The sequence below is a fragment of the Macrotis lagotis genome, chromosome 4 (genome assembly GCF_037893015.1).
Source record: "Macrotis lagotis isolate mMagLag1 chromosome 4, bilby.v1.9.chrom.fasta, whole genome shotgun sequence".
Lineage (NCBI taxonomy): Eukaryota > Metazoa > Chordata > Mammalia > Peramelemorphia > Peramelidae > Macrotis > Macrotis lagotis.
The window spans coordinates 150,533,536-150,560,260 of NC_133661.1; the positions used below are offsets into that span (position 1 = coordinate 150,533,536).

At 36.1% G+C, this 26,725-nt stretch overlaps 1 protein-coding gene across 29 annotated transcripts in view; it reads left to right on the forward strand.

Annotated features, from left to right (window-relative positions):
• The window catches only part of TPM1 (tropomyosin 1), a 31,563-nt gene extending 12,344 nt beyond the window's left edge, over nt 1–19,219 (forward strand). For 4 of the 29 annotated variants that reach the window (XM_074234322.1, XM_074234310.1, XM_074234307.1 and 1 more), the window contains 7 exons: nt 4,177–4,310; nt 5,388–5,505; nt 6,862–6,932; nt 7,752–7,827; nt 8,232–8,294; nt 8,610–8,679; nt 18,322–19,219. In XM_074234322.1, coding sequence (XP_074090423.1) covers nt 4,177–4,310; nt 5,388–5,505; nt 6,862–6,932; nt 7,752–7,827; nt 8,232–8,294; nt 8,610–8,679; nt 18,322–18,404 — 615 coding nt within the window. In that variant the 3' untranslated portion in view covers nt 18,405–19,219. The other 25 variants (XM_074234313.1, XM_074234311.1, XM_074234319.1 and 22 more) reach the window with 10 other exon arrangements.
• The last annotated feature ends 7,506 nt before the right edge of the window (nt 19,220–26,725 follow it).

Consider the following 26,725-nt stretch of genomic DNA (forward strand, 5'->3'; position numbering starts at 1 on the left):
TAAAAGATACAGGGTCTGAGGGGCAGCTAGGTGGCTCAGTGGATAGAGCTCAGCCCTGGCGTCAGGAGTACCTGAGTTCAAATCCGGCCCAGACACTTTATAATTACCTAGATGTGTGGCCTTGGGCAAGCTACTTAACCCCATTGCCTTGCAAAAACCTAAAAACAAAACAAAACAAAAAAAAGGTTGCGTCTGCCCTGGAAAAGACTATTGGGGAATGCCTAAAATACATGGTTTGGGGGTGGGGAAATGGAAATTAAAGGATAGCACTTATAAATACAACAATACAAAAATAAATATAAATAAATGGAGTATTGGGGGGAGGGAGAAGATGATTAGGTGGGTTAAATCTAGCAGGGCTTCCTAGAAGAGATCACTTTTTTATCAGATCCTTAAAGATATGCAAAATTGGTGGGAGAACCCTTTGACTTGGCACTCCTCTTACTCAGTAATTGTCATCTTGAAGTAAATGGGAGGAGGGAAGGGGGAGTTTTCAGGTAATAAAACTAGTGTTTGGATTGTCAACCTGAGATTTCTTACATCAACTTAATGTAAATCATTGGTGAAGAGGTTTTCTTTCTGATACTTTGCCCTAGGCACAGAACAGTTTAGTGTCTGGTGGCTGCTACTGAGACTGAAAATCATTGACATTTTTTTAACTTGCTACAGGGCTTTTAAAAAAGGTTATTGACCTGCCTCAAAAAGAGATTTGAGGGCCACTGTGCAGGGCTCAACTATGAAGAGCTAATTTTTAAAAGAGACAATTACCTATTCTTAAGGAATTTGTTCTTTCTGATTCCCTCCTCCCAATGTGCCCTAAAAAAAAGAACTGAAGTAAAACCAGTCTTTTATGAACTGTTGGATTCAGTTCCATTTTAAACTATTCCATTGCTTATGACCCATTCACTGTTCCATAATGTTTTCTTGGTGTTTGAATTATCTTTTGTTTTATTTTGCAATTTCCTGCCTCTTCATTCAAAATGACTCCTTGGAACATTTGTGTTTTAAATTCATTTAAAATTGTCTCTCCAGATACCTTGGAGTATAGCAGAACTGTGACAGAGAATCTTAATTGTAACTGTACTGCCTTCTGAGAATTTAATGTAATTTTAAAATATATATATTTCATATTTTCCCCAATTACATGTTAAAATAACTTTAAACATTTAAGTTTTAAATTCCAAATTCTATCCCTCCTCCTCTCCCTGAGAGGTAAGCAATCCCATATAGTTTATAAATCTAACACAACTTAAATAACCAGAGTCTGTGTGTTTTCAAAAATCTGAATGTATGAAGGTCTAAACTATTTTTTTCATATTTTCTTCTCTGACGTCTCAGGTTGCAATCTGGTAATATTTCCTTGTCTTCATTTCCTTTTTAAAAAATTTTTTTATTATTTATTTAAGGTGTGGGGTTAAGTGACTTGTCCAAGGTCACACAGCTAGGCAATTATTAAGTGTCTGAAGCTGGATTTGAGCTAGTCCTCCTGACTCCAGAGCCAGTGCTCTATCCACTATGCCCCCTAGCTGTCCCTTCTGCCTTCATTTCCTATAAATCATCTAATTCATGGGTTCTTAATCTTTGTGACATGGATCCCTTTGAGAGTTTGATAAAACTTTGGACTTTATATGAGAATAATTATTGTATTTCAGTGTATGAAATGAAATGCACAAGATTATCAAGGAAACTATTAACTTTGAATTAGTTACCAAAATATATTTTAAAAAATTCAGACTCTGGGGTTATAAATTTCTGATCCAATCCAAACCCTTTATAGCAAGTAGCACAGTGTTTTTGTACATAGTAGTCACTTAGTAATTGCTTATTGAACTGAAGAGGTTCATAAATTCGAACTAGAAAAACAATAATAGAGTCCCTTATAGGAAGCTGAATTTATTCTTAAATACATACTGTGATTTTTTTAAAAAAAATAAGAATTCATGCTAGAACCTCACATCATCTAAATTGTTGAGATAATATATATGTAAAACAGTGAGGAAAAGTCTGTGATTTCCATTTCTTCAGGTTCATGAATATTAAAATAGTTAAGAAACCAAAACATTCTCCTCAAGCTAAATACTCATGCAAATGACTAAATTTCTGAATTCTTGAAAGCAACAATTTAAGTGCCAGGAAAGCAGTTTCATATCTGAGATAATATGCAAAAACATAGTATTTGAGAAGATGACTTTCTCCTTAGTCATTTGAAACTTCCTAAAGCAGTCTTTACTTTGTAATTAATTTTCAATGGGCTCTTAGGAAAAATCGTGTTCGATTCAATTATCAAAAAATTTTAATTGTTTTATAGATCCATTATTTAGCAGTATTTTGCATTCTAACTGCTTTGAAATTTTTAGCATTCTCTGCTAAGAGACTGTTAGTGGCAATCACTGGGTTCTTCTTAGTTGACCCCAAGTTAAATACAAAGGTGAGATTTATCAAATATAGCGCTTCCCACTCTATATCTTTCTCCCACTCACCAAAGTGAACAAATTCAGTTAAATCAGAGCTGATCAATTCATGTAGATTTACATTTTGATAACATACTGTCCCCATTAGCTTTATGAAATCATTCTGTTGATGCTGGGAAGCAGAATCACAAAGTAGAACACTGAATTTGAACTCAGAAGACATTTTTGGTTTACTACTATACTACTGTTACTACTAGCTAATATTATTGCTCTAGAAATAAGAAACCATCTGGACAGAGGTTTTAAATTGTCCCTTAGGCAGTCTAAAAAAATCTATGGATGTTTTTCTCAAAATATTGCTTTTTAAATGCTTAAAATTAAATAAATATGGTTTTTAAAAGAAATAATTATATGAAAATAGTTATCCAAAAAAATTTTTTTTTTAATTCCCAAATCCCAGGTTTAGAACTTCAATCTAGGCTGATTCCTTTTTTTTTTGGAAACAGTTTTTTTCTTATTGAGGTTGCAAGTGAAGCTACCAGCCAACCATTCACAGGTGTGATTAACAATAGGCAAAAGAGCTTTGACCTATTCAGTCTCTCCTTTCCTCAGGCAGATTGGTGGTCTGTCCTTCCCACTTCCTGAGGACTAATCAGATTAGGTGCCAGAGTAATGCTGACACTAGATTGACTTTAGCTTTGCAACTCAGAAGTCCCAAACTCTAGGAACCCCCTGAGCCTCAATCTCCCTTGGTAGAAAGGAGTATAGGAATGTAACATGAAATCCAGCAGCCCACCTCATTTTACAACTCTCAAGGAGTGTTAAGTGATTTAGCCAAAGTCACATGGATGGTAAGAATCAAAGGTGGCATCCAAACCCAGGTCCTCCGATTTGAAAAACCAGTGTTCTTTCTACTGGACTTCATATGTCTTTATCCTTAAAAATCAGACATTGGACTAGATTATCTCCTTAAGTTTCAAAATTCTATGATTTTTATGTCCAGTCATTTCAACAGTGTGCAATTGCCATCTGCTTATACAGCAGAACCTGTGAGAATGAAAGATTTAATTTTTAAGATATGAGTGTCATTGTTTTTTTTAATTAAATTTAAACAGTACTTTCAAAGAACAATTTTCTTTTTTAAAGCAGTTACTCTCCTCCATTTTGGTAGTGTGTGGGTGTGTAGTCTAGGTTCTTGAATTTGAAAATAAAGATTAATTCTGGTCCCTTCAAAAAGGAAATAGCCCTTTTTCAGGAGGCTGACCAGAAGAAGGGAGGATTGTCACTCTTGGGTGCTATTCCTGATGTTTGTATGGTTAATAGGTAAGTTATTTCTCTTCTTTCCATGCCTAAACTTCCCATTAGTGAAATAGGGAGAAAAATGGCTCTTTGTAAGTGACATCAGATGTTGAGCTCTTTAACCAGGAGAAGCCTTGGCTTTTTGTGTTTCATAATTCTGTCCATCTGCCCCTAGTTATTTTATTGAACTCCACTTTTATTAAAAATTAGTCAGTTTAGCTGTAAAGTGAAGCAATTAGTTCTTATTTTAAAATTACATCTGTAGATCTAGGCATACACCTATTTTAGTTACAAATATTCTATAAAACCTGATGGTTATCCAATGAAGTTAAAAAGATTTTGTATTATAACTACCAACTACCTGGTCAGCCTACAATTCAGTTCTAAAATTACTGCTTCAATGTAGATGGTCTCTTAAATGTTTTCTCTACCTTTGTAGTCATATAGTTCTTCATCCCTTGCCTAGGCTGAAGCTGATGTAGCTTCTTTGAACAGACGCATCCAGCTGGTTGAGGAAGAGTTGGACAGAGCTCAGGAGCGCTTGGCAACTGCCCTGCAGAAATTGGAGGAGGCTGAAAAGGCAGCAGATGAGAGTGAAAGGTAGGAACATCTAATCCAAGTTTTTTTTTTTATCACAGGTCTCTTTCCTAATAGGGCAGCATGGATGGGCTCTGGATTTTTTAAAATTCTATTATCTTTACATTCCAGCTATAGCCACTGCCTCATTTAAAGATTATTTCTCATTGTTTAGGCTCCTAAAGTGATTAGATGTATTTAAAATAGTTACATTTAGTTTTTTTCCAAGAGAGGGGGTGACATTCATAGATAGTTAACTCTTGAATAGCCATGCTTATGTCTGAGAAGAAACAAAGCTGATAAATTAATTTGTTTAGAGATTGTATGTATTTTATTGAGGGCTTTAGAAGGTCAGAAATGAACTAGTATAATTCCTTTATTTTATAGGGGTTTCTAGGATGCAACATGATTTACTGAACTTATACCTGATAGAACCCTGGTCTTTTTTCATACTAAGACTCACCAAACAGTGTAGCATAATGAATAGAGAGCTGACCTCCAAGTCAGGAAAATCTGAGTTCAAGTCTCAAATCCTATAACTTCCTCAGTTTCCCCAGTCAATATAAATTGTAGAGTGGATGCTAATCTATACATATAGATGAAATTATAGATCAGATCAAAATTTTTTAAAAGATCCCCTACTGCAGTATGACTTATTTTTACACAGATTTGTATAGCCTGTAAACCACATAATGGTCCCTAACAATTACATTTAGCAAACATCTGTTTTATACGGAGTATATAAAAACTGGTGTTGGTCTTTTTTTTTTAACGTGACCATTCTAAAGAGATTCCACTACATGATGGCCTATCTAGTAGAATGAGGGCACCTTACCCTAATTCCCTTCAGCGTTGTGTTTTGTCAGTGAGTTGCTACCTCCTTCAATCAGTTTAGCCCATTACAACCTCAGTCTCCCTAGTATTAGTGATTTTGTGCATGTTCCACCAGGACTGACCCCAGTACACATTTAAGAAGTAAAATATATCTTCCCATCATCTATATATTTTGCGTTTAGGCATGGTAATCTTGACACATTAATTCTAAATGCCTGGTCAATTTGATCTAAATCTGAAGTTTCCTTTACTTGTCTTTTCTCTCAGAGGAATGAAGGTCATTGAAAGCAGAGCCCAAAAGGATGAGGAAAAAATGGAAATTCAGGAGATTCAACTTAAAGAGGCTAAGCACATTGCTGAGGATGCTGACCGCAAGTATGAAGAGGTCAGTGTCTACTGAGATACATCGTAGGGTGGGTGGCCTCCGAATTTTCTGACAATGACAAAGAACCTTGAGTTTACCAGGGAACTGGTTTGCTTTTCTTGAGGAATAACATGAGACTCAAGTCTGTGGGACTTTTAAAAAGCACAAATTATTTATTTATAGTAATATCTTGAGTATTTTTTTTTGTATTCCATTAGGTGATCATTAGTGGAAATTTTAACCCTTATTAGAGAATCCCATCCCATGTAATAATATCTATTAAGAAATCTTTTGGGAATCCTGAATCCTATGAAAGAAATCACCATATATAAGAAATGAGAACAACAACTTCTCTTCCACTTCATCTATACTTCACCTGATGTGTCTAGTCATAAAACAGCATGTAAATGACTATCCCATGGACAGATGACAACCAGACAATCCCATTTTTACCTATCCTCCTTCCCTCTCCTCCATCATCCCCAATCCCTTATTGAATAAATTTAGTTTATTTACACTATAGGGTCTTACTGTCAAGTTTGATGAGACAATATTATAACTGTATGGGCCAAATCATGTCCCATAAAATTTATGTGTGTACATTTAAAAATTCCATTGGCCAATGTTTTATAAAATGATTCCACTGTATTCTTGGTATTTCCCTTGTTTTTAAATCAATTATTGCTTTTTTATCATGAGGAGTCTGAAGTAGCTTAATTTTTGAGCCTAATTTTTCTATTTAATACCAGTTCCCAGAACACATTATTTCTATTTCCTTGCAAGTATCACCTGACTAGATTCCTGTCTTCTAGCACACACAGATGTAACTTCTCATTTAACTTGTACATTAAGACACCCAATGATCCCTTTTGTTATTTTCTCTTCATTCTTGATCAACTCTCTAGAAAACCAAGCAAGAAATTCCTTTTCAAGGAAAATATTAGGCATAGGTTAGAATTGTCTGGCTGTCTTTGGGCGAGTTCAGTATTTTGATCTTCTAGACCAAGTTAGTCTACAGGAAATGCATAACTTAGAGCTTCCACATTATCTGCTTTCAGTATTCGAATTTGATGTCCCTCTTGCCCACCCCATATTGAGCTGTCTGCTCTGTAATTACCCAAGTTTTACCTAAGATGCTTTACCTAGATGCTTAAAAATTAAGAGCCTTTAATCATAAACAGAAAGAAGCCTCTGGTGTTTTTTTATTTTGAATAAGGAATGCCAAGTGGAAATGCATTACTTCTTTCTAGTCAGAGAAGAAAGAATTATCCCTGACCTCCACTCATTATGAAGCACTGGTCACCAGGGACCTTCTGCCACCTGGTTTTGTACATGACCTGATGTGTATGTGGGGGGTATGGGTTTGTCTTGCCACAGGTGGCCCGGAAACTGGTCATCATTGAGAGCGACCTGGAGCGTGCAGAAGAGCGTGCTGAGCTCTCAGAAGGGTGAGTGACCCCAGTGCCACCAGGATGTGTGTGTGGGGTGCTGCCAAGCAGCGACTAAACAGCATGACCTACTGGCAGTTACACGTTGACTTGTTTTCAGCTCGAAGCTCCCTGTTTGCTCATTTAACTGGGAAGAACCATGAGCGTGGAACCCAGGAGGACATGCGTGTGGGGTGTCTGTGTGACTGCATAGATCACTGCATGCATTACTTGCACACTGATTTTGTGAATGGCCTTGTGCATTTCATGTGTTCACTAACAGCCAAGTCCGACAGCTGGAAGAACAATTAAGAATTATGGATCAGACTTTGAAAGCATTAATGGCTGCAGAGGATAAGGTACTGATGGCTATTGTATGGTTCTTAGGTTTAACTGCCACCCAACAATCTTTCAGCTTTCATCGCCTCCTGGTTCATTTGGTAGTAATGACTTCACTTCCACTACACCTTTGCTGTCTCTTATATCTTGCTTTAAAGTGCTTTCTTTTTGGTCCTTTTTTGATTCTTTATTTTTCCTTCATAAACAATCTTTGGTGCAGCATAAAAGAAGCCAAGTCATTACAATTAAAAGCTATTTTAATTATTTCACACTTAAGCCCCACCTTGCTTTTGTTCCCAAGTTGGGGGCCATTGAATGACTTTGAAGAATCCAAGCATTTTAATCCGTGATGGTTTGGCTACTTTAAGGCTGCTCTTTGTCTCTAGAACTCAATTTTCATTTTTCTCCGTCTCCTTTTTTTCTCCCTCTATCCTTTCTTTGGCTTGATTTGATCTCCTGCCCTCTCTACCTACCCTTCCTGCCTCTGTTCTGAAATAATAGCAAATGTGCCGAGCTTGAAGAAGAGTTGAAAACTGTGACGAACAACCTGAAGTCACTGGAGGCTCAGGCTGAGAAGGTAGGCCAGAAGCATGATGTGGGGGGAAAGCATTTTTTAAAAAATTATTCATAACAGTAGCCCCACATTTCTCTTTGTCCCCAAAGACTTAAAGCAACAATTCAGTCAGTGTTTTAGGAAATTACTAAATCTGAGTCTACCACTAGGGGACTGATACTTTTTTCAGGTGAAAATATTAAGTTAGATTTGTGACATTCAGTAAAGAATTTTACTTTAAATTTCATGTTTTCCATGTAATACAGAGTGGCTCAAGGAAAGATTTTGTTTTCAGTCTGCTCTTGGTATCTGAAGTTCAATTATTCATAATAGCTTTGAGGGAGAGGAGGGGTGTGGTTCTACATATGGGGAAAATACAAGTTTATAGTGAACTTTGGCCTGACATGGAATTATCTTTCTACCTACAGTACTCACAAAAGGAAGACAAATATGAAGAGGAAATCAAGGTCCTTTCTGACAAACTGAAAGAGGTAAAAATAGGAACAGAGTTTATTGACTGAACTTTTAAATGGAGATGTGTAGGCATTAAACTTTCATTTTAAGGTTGTAAAACCTAAAAACATGTGCCCATGACTTAAGAGTCCATCTCTAATCATATTTATAGAGCATCCTTAGAGTCCATGTGCTGTCCTGCTATCAGTGATCACCCTAAAATTGTATATGATACTGGCTAACACCTTTATATCCAACATTATGTTGCTTGATAATCATATTCTAGCTAGCCCCATTTTTGCAACTACATGAATGCTAAGCTTTATTAACTTAAATGAACTGAATTATTCTAGGCTGAGACTCGAGCTGAATTTGCTGAGAGGTCAGTAACCAAATTGGAAAAGAGCATTGATGACTTAGAAGGTAAGACTTTATTAGGGGCTTTTTCACTTCATACTTGAGTAAGAGGTGGGTGTGGGGGGAGTGTTCATCTTTTCAGCTAAAAGTTGACTTGGTAAAAATTTCTTTCTAGCACAAATTTGTCAACCTTAATTCATTGTTTAGGTGGGCAGTTATTTTGCTCTTGCTACACTTTTTCTCCTAATATTTTCAGACTTATTGCCTTTAAACTTTTAGATCTGCTTACTCTGAATTCTCTTAGAACTGTTTATTTTCTCTGTATGGAAAGTTGATGTTGATCTGAAAGATGATGAGTCAGCTTTAAATCTTTTATGTACATTAGTATATGTATGTGTGTGCCCGTATGTATGTATGTATGTATGTATGTATGTATGAAGAGAGGAATAAAGACAGAGTTAGAAAATGAATCTAGGAGTCTTGGGAAGAGAAAAGTAGACAGTTGAAACAGAGGATAGGACAGATAAAAGTATAGCAAGTCAATGAAGCAGAAAAAAGTGACAGTTGCAAAATGATCTAGACCCAAACATTGAGAAAGCTTCATCCAGGCAAAAAGTAGCAGACTGAAAGTTTGAGTTGCCGAGTACATTCCATCCTTCTGAAGCAGGACTGATGCCCAATGGGTTTGGACAGACAAGAAAATGGGCAGAAAGAAAGGTCGCTTAAATAGCACTTCAAGAAATTCATGTCCGCATAACTCCAGTTCATTCAGAAAATTGGTGACTTTCAGGTATGGTGAGGGCCAGATAAGAATGAGAAACTGTAAGCATTAGCCTTGGAAATCTCTCTACCAGTGTTTTTGACTGCAGATTGGTAAATTATTTCAATGTAATTAAAAATACAGCACTATAAAAGAATGTTCCCACTATCTACCCAGTATACTTTTTTGTTTTCTTTTCATAGAAGGCTTACTGATACCATGTTTGATTATGATTTATCACATCAAGCCATTCTCATTTCATTTTCTAATGATTATTTGTTGTTCTTTGTTGTTTTTATTTTAAATAATTTTCCTCTTCCGGTCATCTGCTGCCTCCCCTTCCTTCATGCATTGCCTTTTTCTTGCTGCTGTTTCTGGATGGTCTCCATGCTACCTTCTTCACTCTCCATCTGATCACCCTCCACCTACCACGCCCTTGCATCTCTGCCTTCCACTTCCATGGTCGTAGATGAGCTGTATGCTCAGAAGCTGAAGTACAAAGCAATCAGTGAAGAGCTGGACCACGCTCTCAATGACATGACTTCAATGTAAATGACCTCCTCTGCCTGCCTGGCTTCTGTGAATTCCTATTGGTGCAAGCTTACTGCTAGCCCTTTGCTTTGTTTCTCCATAAATCCCTATCTCATCTGCAAGCCTCAAGTGATTTTGCTTAAATCCCTTCTTGCATTGCTTCTGTTTGTTTACATAAATTTAGAAGGCTTATATCAGTATTGTTCTTTAATAACAAAGGTTAATGTAATTAGGTCAGAGGGCATTTTCTTCTAGTTATAGTTTTACTGCAAGAAGTTTAACCTTACTTTTTGCTTTTCAGCAACAAGCTGTTGGCATTTTTAAAAATTGAGGTGAATTCATTGAACAAGGTTTATCTCATAAATTAAGCTCTAAAAACAGTTATATTTATGAGTAATTTTCCAAGAATAGAAGGAAAAATAAGAGCATAATATTTTTTTTGGAATGATGACACATTACAAAAAAAAAAGGAGAAAAATGTTAATATGGAGGTCATAGAATTTAGAACTGGAAGGAACCTTAGCAAATCATCTAGTTCAAGCCCTACATTTTACAGATGGACAAATAGAGGTTTGAGGTATGGGCAGTGACTTGCCTAATGTCACACGACTAAGCAAATCAGGATTCCAAGTCTGTTGCTCTAACTTTAAATCTAATTTTTTATCCACTCTATGGCATTGCATGAGATTCTTTTAACTCACAAATTGAATTTTGACATAAAAATTTAAAGAGTTTTAACTCAACTTCCTAGGTTTCTAAATTGAATCATGTTTTTAAAAGATTGAAGTAGCCTCCATTACATTTATATATCAAAATTAAAATCCTTCAAAGAGGAAGAAGAAATAAATATAGTAACTCAATTTGTGTATTATGCTTTCTATATTGGTCAGGACCCCACCACCAATATAAATAACCTTCTAAAAGGCATTTGTACACAATGAAAAGAATATTGGTCTAGGTTCTAAGATTTATCTCTGCCACTGATTGGCCATGATTCCCCAGGCCGATCACTCCACTTTTCTTGGCTTTAGTTTACACATCTATATGGTTTGAAAGGGTTGGGCTAGAGAAACACATGATCTCACATTCTAAGAGCTTCACCTGTCTCATGAAAGGGGAGGCTGCAAAGTATAATGACAAAAGGCCTGGATTCAAGCCACTACCTATTGGCTAGCTATGTGACTTTAAAAAAATTAGTTGCATCTCTAAGTCTGTTTCCTTCTGTAAAATTGAAAGCATTAAACTGGATAATTCCTGACATTCAATGATTGAATGGATGTATAGACCTAAATATTACTAAAACTGGCTTACACACTATAGCAGCATCTCAATTATAACTTTTCTGCCTTCAAATTCTAAGGATGGTTTTAACATTCTAAGAATATCATGTTCTATAACCTTCCTAACTTAAAAATTTAACAACAGGGAGGATCTTTAGAACAGTTTTGAATCTGTGTTAGAACGCTGCTGTGAATTCTGCCAAACATGTAACTGACACTGCATGCTGAGTTCTGTCATTATTATTGCTATTTTTTTGTTTTTCTTTTTTTTCCATTGTGCCACTTTTCTTTCTCCCCTCCCATCTTTTTATCTTCATGCAGATAAATTTCTTTGCTTCACCTCTTTCAAGACTCCTTCTTCAAGCTGGATGTTCCACCTGTCTGAGCTCTGCAGTTTTTCTCAGGTTTATTGTCCTTCCTCCAGCTGACCTTGATTCTGTCTTCCTTTAGCATCCTGCCTCAAGGCAAGGCTCTCACTGTGCCTTCTATTGTACAGAAGCTCTTTCTTTCGATGTAAAATAAACACCCCATGTGTAAGCTGTATCTGTTTTTGCTATTCCTTTGACATTTTCTATTTATTGGCTGAGCAGTTTGATCACTGACTAAAACTGAAAAACTGCTTCTTGCCACAGGGGATTTATTTGGGATTCTCCTTTTCTCATTCTCCTTCTCTCAGCATTATATATAAATGTTAGTCATTTTGGAAATCATAAAATCTTATTCCTTAACCTACAGACTATGTGAGACCTAGATTATCCTATAGTTAAATCTCAGTCTCTTCATTTAATTTGAGTATTTTTTGCAGTGATTTTGTAATGAAAGATTTCAAACTTCCATCAGGGATACCAGAAATATGCAGTTTCTAATTTATTTCAAATCTTAGAGTCCCTGGGGTGGGCGGCAACTAAGTGGCACAGTAAATAGAGCATGGGGCTTGGAATCAGGAGGACCTGAGTTCAAATCCGAACTCAGAAACTTAATAATTGTTTAGTTGTATGACCTTGGGCAAGTCACTTAATCCCATTGCCTTGCAAAAACCTAAAAAAAATCTTGAGTCCCATGTTTGAACAGGTCAAAAAGAATTTAACCTCAAAGAATTCCAAAGAGGTCCAAATCTAGAGACGTAGTTTTCTTGCACTGCAGGAAGAGTTGAAACCAGTTAAAATTTGTTCATTATGCCCTATTGTCTTTCTTCATTTTGATCTGGAAAATATCCTATCCTCTTGGATTTTCTGAATTTTTGTGATACTGAGTCAAAAGTGAAAATCCATGATTATACTTTTTGTATTTAGGTAGAGAGGTTCTTCATTTGCTGTCATTGGGTTAAGGAGTTGCCTTTGCAATATTCTAAAATTTTATAGTATGACCATTAAAAGTTGATTTTTTTTCCCCCTGCTTAAAATTGGAATGTTGCAGAGTGGGATGGAGAGAATGTTAGCTTTCACTATCTAAGAGCAGCAATTGTTTTTAGAAGGATTTTATTTATTTTGAGTTTTACAATTTTTCCCCTGAATCTTTCTTCCCTCTCCCCACAGAAGGCAGTCTGTTAGTCTTTACATTGTTTCTATGGAATACATTGATCTAAGTTGAATGTGATCAGAGAGAAATCACATCCTTAAGGAAGAAAAATAAAGTATAAGAGATAGTAAGATCAGACAATAAAATAGCATTTTTTTCCCTAAATTAAAGGTAATGGTCCTTGGTCTTTGTTCAAACACAACATTTCTCTCTCTGGATACAGATGACATTATCCATTGCAGACAGCCCCAAATTGTCCCTGATTGTTGCACTGATGGAATGAGGGCGTCCATCAAGGTTGATCATCGCCCTCATGTTGCTGTTAGGGTGTACAGTGTTCTTCTGGTTCTGCTCATCTCGCTCAGCATCAGTTCATGCAAATCCTTCCAGGCTTCCCTGAGTTTCCATCCCTCCTGGTTTCTAATAGCACAATAGTGTTCCATCACATACATATACCACAGTTTGTTAAGCCATTCCCCAATTGAAGGACATTCACTTAATTAAGAGCAACTATTTTTTATAAATCTTGTTTCCTACCTTTTAAAACTATTAGAAAATTAGAACTTTGAAAGTAAAATTTATTTCTTTTTTTTCATTCCTGACATTGTCCTATTACCAGCAAGCTAGTTATATCTCCCCTTTGTTTTTAAGTGCCAAGCCGTTTTGTATGGATGAAATATCAACGATTTTTGCATTGACCCAAAAGAGTTGATATGTTGCTCTTTCTTGGGTCATTGAAAAGAGGGTTTTTATGGATGTCAGTAAAATACTAATATAAAAATAACTCTAGAAATAATATCATCTGCTCTTTAAACTCCAGTAAAGATATAAAATGCTGTTTTTTATATTTTTTTAAAAGCATAGCTTGTTAATTGAGGTATTGTCCCTTTTTTTGGCAATAGTATTGAGTTTTTTTAAATCTGGAATCTGGACAATCTCTCCCAGAGAAGAAGAAATTTTACAATTTGAGTTAATGTTTTGCCTTTTTTGTTCTTGGTTCTTCTTTTGTTTATGGTTCTTCTAGCCAGAGCCCTTCCTTTCTAATTTTAATTTAAAAAGAAAAGTGATAGTGTACCACATGTGGCTTCCTACCTTAAATAAAATAGGTCCTATTTTAGTCCAGATAATTCCTCAATAATTTCCAATACCTAAAGCCATACTTGAGGTACTTCTATTTTCTGAAAGGTGTTCCCAAGACTTGAAAATGTTCTTTAAGCATTATGAGAGAAGAGAGGTGAGACCAAAAGATTGGAAAGGTAGTTATAATGGAACCAGGTGTACAAAGTAAGGCTTGATGGCAGGATAAACAGAGGGAGAAGCATGATAAAATATATAAAACTGGTAAATATGACCAGATTGCAGCTCTTGCCCCTAAAGGTACCAAAGGTAAACTAAGTTTCAGCTGGCACCAGATTGATAACTATTTCCGAACACCTCCTTGAAACTGGGAGAAAACTATTTTCTATTATAGTATATGATCTTCCTATACTTTTTTGGTACAAATATATATATATATATATATATATATATATATATATATATATATATATATATATATATATAATTTGATTCCCAGGCAACTTCTACCCAGGTACCACTCTTACTTCCACTGGAACCCAGAAGATTACGAAAAGATTAAAAAATAAGAGCAGGAATGAATTATGTAGTTAACTAGCACATATAAATTTGAAGACCAGCAGAGGTCCAACCAGTTGCTTGCTGTTAACTGCCATGAAGCTAGCTGAGTTACCACAGGGTGGCATGCTAACAGAATTGGGTGATAATTTTAATTATAAGTAATTATTTTCCCTCCCCATCCCAATACATAGATTTCATAGATTACGAGTCATTATTGAAAAATGTACATGTAGGGGCAGCTAGGTGGCACAGTGGATAGAGCACCGGCCCTGGAGTCAGGAGTACCTGAGTTCAAATCCAGCCTCAGACATTTAATAATTACCTAGCTGTGTGGCCTTGGGCAAGCCACTTAACCCCATTGCCTTGCAAAAACCTAAAAAAAAAATGTACATGCCACTTAGACCTTGAATTTGGCAACTAATTATTTTTCTTAATTGGCAGGACTGCCATTTTTTAAGATTATATAGGATATCTGCTCCTTGTCTGTCACCATCAAACTTTTTCTTCAATAAAAATAGGTTCGTTAATCAACTTTTCCCAGGCTAAGCACAACTACTTTCCCATTTGGGTGTGTATTTTCATGTATGCTGATGTTCTTATTAATAGTAATAATAATGTTAAAATGCATTTATATAGCATTATAAGATTTGCAAAGTCCTAAATATGTCATTTAAGCCTCATAACAACTCTGTGTGGTATCTATTATATTAATCACATTTATAGATGAGACAACTGAGGAACAGAGAAGTTCAGTGATTTGCCCAAAACCAAATAGTGAATTCAGACCTTATTACCTCCAAGTCTATTACTCTTACCCATATGCCACCTAGCTACCTTATAGAATTGGCAGCAGGTCCATTATGTCGCTATGTAAAGATTTTTATTCCACCCCCCCAATTATTCAGTGTTCCTGAGCAAATGTCATTGAGATATTGATAATTGTCCACATATCTGACAATTTATCAATTAGTCAATGTACATGAAACCCAGGAAAAAATGTAAAGTGTGCATATATTTTAAATCTATACTTAAAAGTAAAATGTTTCCATTCAAGTCTATTGTTAGTAAAAAATATCAAATAGTAGTGTACTCAAACTCTTTCCCAAAGAGCAATTCTTTTTTTTTAAATTTCTCTTTAATGTCAGATAGAAGTCCTTTGACATATTTTTATCCTGTAGTACTAAAATGATGATAGAGGGGAATCACAGAATCAGAAGAAGTAGAAAAAGTTAGTTTTCTTCTACCTGTCTTTCTAAGGAAATTGATGCAGTGGGTATTTAACACTCTTGAGTTGTTCCCTAGAACCAGCTATAGTTTGTCCCCCTGGCCCCAAGATAGGGAATTAGATATCAAGGAAAAACAACTGGGAAAAATTGATCACATTCCAACCTCTTGCCAATGTGTTTCTACATTCTCATTGTGGTATGGTAAGATATGCTATTGGGAGGGGGGCAGCTAGGTGGCACAGTGGATAAAGCACCGGCCCTGGAGTCAGGAGTACCTGGGTTCAAATCCGGTCTCAGACACTTAATAATTACCTAGCAAGCTACTTAACCCCGTTTGCCTTGCAAAAACCTAAAAAAAAAAAAAAAAAAAAGATATGCTGTTGGAATCCTGCAACTTCCCACATCCTCCTTAATTCTCTTAATGGAATTATATGACATTCCCCCAAAGTCTTAGTTGAGGACCCTCAAGACTAAGCTTTCAACTTGCAAGTAGGTTCCAATCCTTGCTCTGCTTATAGCTCCTAGCTATGCATGAGTTGAGTAAGACCTGTAATCTCTTCAAGGCTGTGAGGTGGAGGTAGAATAGATGATCCCTCCAAGATTCCTCACAGCCTTAAAATTCTGTAATTCCGAAGTCTTTGGAGAAGAAATCTGCTTACAGACACCTTACTGAAGAAGGAGGTAACAATAGTGATGATTAGTCATTATTTGAGACAACAAGCATTATATTCCTCCACCTCTTTTTTATCCACAATATTTACATCATAAGTCCTTCTTAGTAGAAAAAGGTGAGTCATATGGGTTGTTTTTGTTTGCTGGTTTTCTTTTGAAGAAAAGAAACAAACTCCAATTCTTTTTAAAAATTATTTCCTTGGGTGGCTAGATGGCACAGTGGATAGAGCACCGGCCCTGGAGTCAGGAGTACCTCAGTTCAAATCCAGACTCAGATACTTAAAAATTACCTAGCTGTGTGGCCTTGGGCAAGCCACTTAACCCCATTTGCCTTGCAAAAAAAAAAATTATTTCCTTAATGGAGACTTCGTCTTATGGACTTGGAGGGGTTAGAAGGTCAATGTAGATGATGAGGGAAAGGGTAAGTATTACACTATAAAGACCTAGTGGAAAGATGCTTACAGCACTTAAGTGTAGAAACGACCAACTAGATTTGCCTGTTTTCAGAAACTATATATGATTGCATAGTAAGATAAGGTGTATGAATGTTCATTATTGGTATGAGTGTTCATTCCTTCTCCTGGTATCTTATTCTCCCTTGTCCAAGAGTTGGCTCTCTGATATTTCTGGCCTTGTCAAAACTATCCTTCCTCAGAACTTTGTATGGGGCTTTAATCATCAGCCATACTGATGTACAAGACTGATGATAAGGCTGAAGGTAAAGTGTTCAAAAGAAGTAACCAGTTACCCAACTGACTGGAATGTGATTATTTTCTTTCTGTTAACTCCTGCTCCCATTATTTCTCTGACTAACCCTCTATTCATTCTGCCTCTCTTTTTCTCTTCTAACCTGCTTGCTGACTTGTACAGACCAACTCTACCAGCAACTTGAGCAAAATCGCCGCCTAACTAATGAACTAAAGCTGGCCCTGAATGAGGATTAACCTTGAGTGCGAAAGACACGTCAGTCTTTATAGCTTAAACTGTAACATCTCATTAAGTTTGAATTCTAAAAATGTAGTCCATATACAAGAAATCTATGGATTACAATACCCACCATTATGAAGGATTGAAAATGGTCAGTTCTAGATTAAAGATCAAGTGAGAGAAATATAGCCAAGAGGCTGATGATGTCTGACCTTTTCTCTTTTCTAACTAGAATAATTCACTTGCCTCTTGACCTCAATTCCAATCTAATATTTTGCTAAAATACATAAAAACTTATGTAGTTACATGTATATACTACAGTCAGTTCAGATTCCTCCATGGCCCCCTGGTTTGAATAGTATAGCATGGTTCTGAATTATCTGCTGTTAACAAGAGAGCAGATGATAGCTATGTGCTTCACATACCATGCCCTGTTTGAATGCTGATTCTATATATTCATATTTAAACAATCCCAGCTTCAAAATGAGAGCCCAGGTAAAAGCCCTAGGTTGGCTGAGAGATATGCTTATTTCAGTCTCATAGTGTGGGTGGAATCTGGAAGTCTGTCAAATGAGAATTTTATGCTGATGTTCAATATCCCCGAAGAGTATTGATTGTGACCCTAATGAAGTGTGCATGCAATATAACTCTTAATTGCTGATAATGTTTTTAGCAGGAGAAATGGTTCATTTGACTTTGCATTACAAATCCATGTTATTTCATTCTCATGTTGAGTGCCATTTCCAAAACTCTGAAGTGCTCCAGAGAATCAATTCAGATCCCAAGTTAGCCACTTACTGGCATTTGGGTGACAAATGACTTTGCTAAATCTCTGTTTTACCTAGCAAAGTCAGTTATGTTTGTTTTTTTCTCCCTCTATGAATTAAACAATTAGTGACCCTTTACCAAATGTGTTCTACGTTTAATCAGAACAGCTTGCACTCTAAGGCACTTAGAATTCTCTAATTCATTTTGCCTAAGCCACCATTCCTCTTTCCAGGTCCTTGTCGATTTGGAAGCCATGAGTAATGTATTATAAGCATGCCTGGTTCCAATCATCTAAATCTGCTCTTCATGATTGACTATTTGCATGCTTTAATGTGTAGTGTATCCAAAGAGCTGCTATTGATGTCTTAATTTTCTAATCCCACAACAGAGAAAGTGGCACATGCCAAGGAAGAAAACCTTAGTATGCATCAGATGCTGGATCAGACTTTACTGGAGTTAAACAACATGTGAAAATCTCCTTAGCGGCGACCACATTTTTTACCTTTTTTTTTTTTTATAAACACCTGCTTGCCATGAAACCCCTTTCATTTTTTTTTTTATTTTGTTTTACCACTGTCACGGGAACATCTGCAAAATACCGGCTAGACTTTAGGGGAATACGAAAAAAGGGCAAGCCTTAGAGAGGTCAGGGTGATGATGGTTTAAATGTGCCATTTCCCAGAATAATGTTGCCTACACTTTGTAGAGAGTATAGCAACACAGTATGTGCAGTCCAGGAATCCTCACTAAAGGAAAAAGATTTCCACTTCAAGTGCCAACTCGATATTTAACAAGATTAACGTTGGAAACACAATCAGGTGTGGACTGGTGCTACTTTGAGCAAAAGGTACTTCTGTGGTCTTTTGTTTGATATTATACAATTTACAATTCTGTCCAGCATGGTAATTTATTTTGTCTTGAGTTTTCTGAAAAGATGAGAATTTGGCATAGAAGCCTGAATTCAATTAAAAACATCAACAAAAGATTTGTAAGCAATACAGCTACTTTAAGAGGTCAGTCTTCTAACTTGTGCACTTGCAGCTCATTACAAACTGTAGGGCAGCATTTCAAAATGAATTTTCACTTTTTCAGTTTTTTTTCATGTTAAAATGAAAGGTTAATTTAGGCACTACATAAAAATGTTTCTTATTTGTGTTGGGGGGGATTAAAAATCGGTATTTGCTTCACTTTATTTTACACACTCTTGCAGTTTTTAAAAGTTATAACTATGTAAACATTGTATAATGATATGGAATAAAAATGCACATTTTAGGACATTTTCTAAATTTGGTGGTCTTGTCATTTATATTTCATCCTGTGAATCTGGATTGTGTAATTTACTTTTTCTGTACCCATTGTTGCATTTTTCCCCTAAAATAAGGTACCATGGTAAAGCCCAGCTGAAAACCAGATGTAAAGGTTTATCAAAGCTGTATAAATGCAATGATGTATTAAAACAACAAAAAAAAGGGAAATTTACTTTTTAAGAAGTCATAGGCAGTGTATGATACTGTTGGCCATAGTTGCCATTTAATCATATGTATGTATAGCAGGTCATAGATTAATGACAGTCACAAATTTCCAGAATTTTCAAATTGTTTTCTTCCCAGCAGACAGCCAACATTAAAGTTTTTAGCCCTGTAAAGACATATTATAACTACAAATGCACCAAATTTCCTGTTGTTTTCCAAATGACTACAATCTATTTAACAGTTTTCACTTTAATAGCTTTGCTTTCTTCTGGGAGTCAAAATTCTTAAATCACTTAATCTCCCTGGGTCTCAATTTCATTAGTTGTAAAAAAAAAGGAATTGCATGGAATGGTCTCAGGGGTCCCTTCCAGCTCTAGAGCTATGATCTTTTCTGGACCTCAGTTGACTTCATCTATAAAACAAGGGTAATAAATACTTTACTTGCCCGAAGTTGGGAGTAGAGAGGGAGGGAAATGAATGATAGGATTTCTGGAGAGTACTTCTAGTTTCTAAATCTAGAATTCTGTAATCATTCAAGATATGAGCATGACAGTTGGTGAATTTTCTGTAGCTCAAAGAAAACTCAAAGCGAGAGGCATTTCAGATGCCACTGAGGAGGAATTAAATGGATGATTAATCACAGTATCCCATATGACCACAGATATGGAACTAGAAGAGATCATGTCATCTAGTCCAACTCTCAGATTCCACAAAAAGAAAATTTGAACTTCACTCAAGTTAAGTGACTTGCCTAAGATCACACAGGGAGTAATAATTGTTTTTCAACTGTGTGAGATTCTTTGTGACTCCACTTGAGGTCTTGACAAAAGTAATGGAGTGATGGCCATTTCCTTCCCCAGCTAATGTAACAAATTAGAAAACTGAGGCAAAGTTTCCTTGCCTAGGCTCATACTGCTTAGTAGATATCTGAGACCAGATTAGAACTCAAGAAAAATGAGTTCCTGTTGCAGGTCTAGCACTCCCATCCAGTAGCATTTATAAAATGCTTAAAGATTTGCAAAACATTTTACATGTATTATCTTTTATTCTTACAACTAACCTGGGAGGTCAGCTGCTAATATCTCCATTTTACAGATGAGGCAACTGAGGGACATGATTTACCCATGAGAACACTATTGAAGTCAAGTCTTCCTGCCTTCAAGTCCAACACTATTCACTATTGTCACCTAGCTGCCAAAAAATAGCTGAATGGGGATTTGAATCTGGGTATACCAATTCCATTGCTGTTTCCATGGTACCATAGGATGGTTATTCACAATTACCTTATCTCCCATGCCAATTGTAGCTACAACTTCTCAGATCTTCTAAAAGTCTCCTTCACTCTTAGAGTAGTTCCTGAGATCTCCCTAGGTTACTGAGTTTTCCCTCAAGCTACAGGAAGTGGTTGCAGCTGTCTGGGAGAGACTTTGGAATGTCCCAAAGAAAACAAAAAGGGCTAAAGTATTAAGTGAGTTAAATAAGCTTCATGCCATTGCTTCCAAAATTAGAGACTTGGGTTTTGAAAGAAATTAGAAATGTGTGGAGCAGTGTGAGCAACATTCCTTCCATTCTGCATACTTTTTGACACTGAGACTTTTCAGAGCTACATTCCTGAGACAGATGTCATAAATTTTGTGTGTCACACCGAATGAGTGAAGCTTTGTTGAGTGTTCACCAATGTGAATAGAATTTATGCCAGGATTGTGACAAAAGGAAATCATTCCTCAAGAATGAAGCTAGCTCCTGCTGTCGAGAGAGAGCCAGATTACCCATTAGTAGGTAACATGTGCATTTAAGACCAAGAATCAAAATAAGTGAAAATATTTTATCCCTACCTGCCATGGTTGATGCCCTAAATTCAATGCAGCTTTTCTCCACTGGGGCTTTGAAGAAACTTTAATATTTTCCCCATGATTTGGTGTTCTATTTTGCAATATAAATTCACTTCACTGGTACTTCTTTCCCCAAGAACCCTTCATTGTAAAACCCCAGACCTAGCAACTTTCAGGTAGCCATCTAGTGATAGTACTACATAAAGTGTTTATGAGCTATGCACCAGAGGTGGAGAACATTTAAAATTAGTTTCAGGTTTAAACAATAAAAATTGGTGTAGAGGGGAAAAAACAGGCTCAGAGATAAAGATCGATTTTATGGCCCCACCTCTGAGTCCCTGTTTGGATTTCTTTTCTGAGAGCTGGCTGGGAAAGAATGTTGGCCTGAAGCAGAAATAAAGGGAACTCAACCCTTGTTGAGAGGGTCAAACAGTTTCTAGGAGTTACTTTACTGGATTGCTGTCAAATCTTCCATCTCTCAAGAGAAAAGTTAATAACCAAAAAGGTGAAATTCTGTTGCATTTGTGGCCAAATGACATGGTTCACCTATGTTACTTGCTGACCTGGAAAGGACTGAGGGTATTGCATAAAAGAGAGAAACTGACTAGCATTCCTGGTTAGGGAGGTTCCCTTTAACATGTAACAAGAGAGTACACTTTTTTTCAGCCAAAGAGAAAGGAAGTCACTGAAATGTTGGTTTTTGAGTCTGGCAAAGTAATCAGTTATATTTGTATTTACCTCTTACTTTCAAGCTAATCTTGGGAGTTTGTTTAGTTAATTCATTTGGCTGTTTTATCCTCTCAATTTTGATGACACTTTGCAGACATTCAAAAAAATTGTTTTCCAATTAGCATAGGGGAAGTTATATTGCTTATGTTCATTTAAGAAAAAAACTAGTCTTCAAGAGAGGAATAGGTACCTGACCTATGATTGTGTTGGAATAAGGAACTCCCAGATGAGGAAACTCCCTCTACCAATATAGGTTGGCACCTTCTCTGCAATTTGTAGTTTTAATTGTTCCAAGTCTGGAACCTTCAGAGCTTAAGTGTTTTGCCCAGATTCACACAATCACTATAAGTCAGAGGTTACATTTTAACCAGGTCTTCCTAGCTTCAAGACCAACCCTCTATGCACTATGACACTCCCAGATACAGCTATTGAAACAATAATATTTACGAGTTTTTGTCCCAGTTTTCCTTCAGGTGCTAAGAAACATTTGCCACCTTTCATATTAGTGAGTTCTAAAACCAGACATAAATTGAGTAATCAATCAATCTATGAAAATAATTCCTAAGCAAGAATAGAAAAACTGAATATCTGGATTGAGTTTAATATGAGTTCATATACTAAATAATAAATGAGTTATTATTTGCACAACCAACTTTTTCCCTTGGGGGAAGAAAAGGGAACAGTAAACAGAAAGAACTAGATTGGACATGATTGATATATTCCGAGTCTAAAATCTGCTTACCCAGTATTGGTGAATTTTTAAAAGTCCCATAGAAAGTAGTTTAATCCTTACTGTTTGGGACATTCAGGTCATTCAGCAGCTCTTCTGTTCCTGGAAAGAGCTAGCCCTGTGTAACATAGTCATATCAATACAAAAAGAACTATGTTGTGGATTGGCAGATGATCTTGCCTTTGTTTTGAAATAAGTAATTATTATTAATAAGCTGCCCATGAGCCAAAGCTGTTTCTTTCCCTTATATCCAGAAATGCACATCAAATTGGATGTGTTGGGAATTGAAAGGCTATAAATCTTGCATATTAAGGTAGTGTAGACTTCTTTATTCTTCAACAAATTGGTGGAGTTTTGGAGTTTAAAAGCCTCTTGGAATATAAGCCCCTGATGAGAACAATATGACCATAAGATTGGTGGATTTTAGACTGATAATGAAAATGATAATTGACATCTATAGAGTGTTTTGCACTTTGCATGGTAGTTCATCTGAGCCTCACAACAACTGAGTGAGGTAGGTGCTATTATACACATTGTACAGATGAGAAAACTGAGGCATGGTGACTTGCCCAGTATCACAGCGAAGGTGCTACTGAGACAAGGCTTCCTCACTTCAAATCCAATACACTCTCCACTACACTATAGTATTACTAGTAATACTATACCTCTTCCTTTCTTGTTACAAATACCACAAATAACTTTATTGAATTTAAGTAAGCTTTTCTAAATTGAAGAGAGATGTCCATATTTACACAAGAGCTACACAAACACACTTCTCAATTCCACATACAGTCTTAGCTAGGTTTTTTGAAATTAGTGTATTCAAAAGTTGCTTGGGGTGTAGTGATTTGAAAAACACTTGATCTGCCTTTAATTCTGTGTAAAGTATAAAATGCTACTTCTGACAGCTGCAGGCTCTCAGATTTGGTTGTAATTCTGGGCTTCCTAAACCTACTTGTATGTGCTGTTTTCTTCTCAAGAACCAGAACAGAGAAAGCAGAGAAATTGCTGTAGAACTGATTGGCTTACTTATATGTTATCAGTATCCTTTTCCAATCTACTACTAAAGGTTTAAAAAATGCTAATAAACTCTACAGCATTTGATTTTAATTATGCCTGATTGTATCTTTTTTTCCCCCTTGAGATTCAGAACTGTATTAATTTACTTGAGATTCAAGGCTTTCCACATTTGACCCTTCAACCTACTTTTCCAGATTTATTTCATATTCTCTCCCTTCATGCACTCTATTAACTAGCCATTCTCTAGACTCAACAAGCTCTTTTTTACCTGTATCCCATGCCTGGAACTTCCTCATCTTCATCTGGCAAAGTTTCCTTCCTTCAAGGTTCAGCTCATTTTTCTCTCTTTTAAACTATCCAGCTGAAATTATCTTTTCTTTGATCAAATGTTCTTAGAGCACACGTATCCATTGAAGGATAAGCTCTTTGAGGGACATGGCTATATGATTTCTTGATTTTATATCATAGCACCTAGTATAATATTTTCTGTAAGAGGCACCTAATAAATATCGATTGAATTTAATTGAATCTTTCCTTTGTCCTGTGCTCCTTACATTGTATTCTACTTGCCTGTTCCTTATCATCTCCTCATTAAAATATAAACTCCTTGAGGGTAAAAATTGTCTCAGGTGTACCTACGTACTTGGGCACTGTGGGTAATCCAGAAGTGTATAAAAATCTCACTTATCTCAAGTTTACAGTCTTACTGAAAGTGACAGAATCTACATACAACACAAATAATAATGTAAACACTATCTAATTAAGCAAAATACAGGCAGTAAGTCCTATATATGTTCACAGAAGAGAGTTGGTAAGTTAGGTTTTCTGGAAGATGGAATTAGACTTAATTAGACATGGGCATCCATGACCACTAACTCCTATCATTTCAGAGGTAGGAGCTGCATTAATTAAAAATGGAAAGCGCGGGCACATGGAGATTTGATGCACATGAGTTCCACATCTTTTCAACACTGTCCACATAGCTCTCTTTCTGTCCCTTCTCTCCATACTCTCAAAGTCTCTTTAAAAAAAAAAAACCTCAAAGTTCAGATCCTCATCATCACTCACCTGAGTTATTACAATAGCTGCCTAATCAGTTGCCTTGCCTCTAACTTCTACCCTTAATCTGTCCTTCATGTAATTTTCCCAAGACAGATATATTACCTACCTTGAGTAAAATATCATAAGTAGCTATTGCCTCTAAAATAAAATACAAAATTCTCAGCCAGACCTTTAAAGTGTTACACAGTGATCCCCACCTATCTATTCCAGCCTCATTTCATGTTACTCTTGCTCTCTGCATTTCCCATTTCAAACTGGCTGCTAGCTGTTCCTCATAAATATTTCATTTCTTCTGCCTCTTTGTGTATATATCTGGAATGTATTCTTTCCCAACCTCTGCCTCATAGAAACCCTAAATTTGTCATAGCTTGGATGCCATCAAATACAATAGGGACTTTCCTGGTACATTAGCATTTCCTCTAAAAATGAATTTGCATTCAATGACATTGTAAAAAAAAAACAACTTTGGAAGCCTTGAAAACTATAACTCAATGGCCAAGACAACTCCTTAGGAGTGAGATGACAAAACCCATTTTTTGCCTCTAAAAAAGGAAGGTGATAGACTAAAGAGGTACAGAATAAGAAATGAGTTGTCAAAAAAGGCCAATGTGTGGGTTTGTTTTGTTTAACTATGCCTGTTAGTTACAAGGTAGGATTTTAAAAAAAATTGATGAGGAGAAATGAGTTGTACTGACTGCAAAAAAGAGATAAAATGGCAAAATCATCAATGATTCATTAAGTTATTTAAATGTCCAAAAATAATAGAGATTCAGAGGGAAGCACAAGTCACATATCAAATTTATTTTTTTAAGAAAAAGCTGTACATGAAATTTGTGATTTCATGTACAATCATCTTATTCTCTTTTCTCTTTGTGTAAATGCTTATTTTGTGTTTGTTATAGTGTTTGTCGCCATTAATTTAAAATTATTTTTTAAACTTAAAATTGCTTTGTATAACCTTTTTATTTTATATATGTACACATATACATACATAGCATTCCCTGATATATTTCCTTATTGAGGGCAGAGACTAGCATTTCATTTTTGTCTTGTAGGCATAGGGTACAGCATAGGGCATAATCTATAATAAGTTCTTAATAAACATTTATTGTATTGAATTGAATCAACTTTTACTGTGGCAATAATTAGTGAAGACAACACCCTTGTCTGTTTAGGTTTCTACAACCTAAAAACCTGCCTTTGAAAAATCCTCTTATCTCAAATTTTTTGATGATAGGTAAGCATAAAAGTCAGGAGAATCCATTATGCTTCAGTATGACATTCCTTATCACATGTTATCCAGGCAGAACTGATGAAATGTATGAGGGAGTGAAGACTTTCCTCACCTAGAGTCCTCTCCCCACCTTTGTTTTTTCTTTAGATTCCATTACATTCCTAAGGGAGATAGAACACTGAAAAATGAGGAAAAGGAAATTAATTGGAAATTGGTAGAACCAATCCCAGGCTGGAGTATTCATGCCTAACAACAACCTATATGTGCAAATATGAAAGAAGATGTAAACTTCCTCTAGCAATTTGCAAGACTGAATGAAAACCTGCTTGCCACACTTGGATGAAGGATCACAAGGCAAATAAGAGACAGAAATATCAGGAAAAATAGATGGGGTGAGGCAAACTAAGTTATTACATACTAATTAATACAAAGGCAGGGCAGAGTCACAGAAAGAGGACCAGATTTAGAATCTAAACTACTGGGTTTGTGATCTTGTCTGCCCCTTGAACACTAGACAATTCAACCTTGGACAAGTCAACACATTTCTGAGTTGGTTCCCTTAACCCTAAAAATGAAGATAATTAAACCTATACTATCCTATTTCATGGGATTGTGTGAACCCAAAGTGTTGTGCAATCATTTTCCAGTTGTGTCTGATTCTTTGTGACCCCATTTGGAATTTTCTTAGCAAAAATATTGAAGTGGTTTGCCAT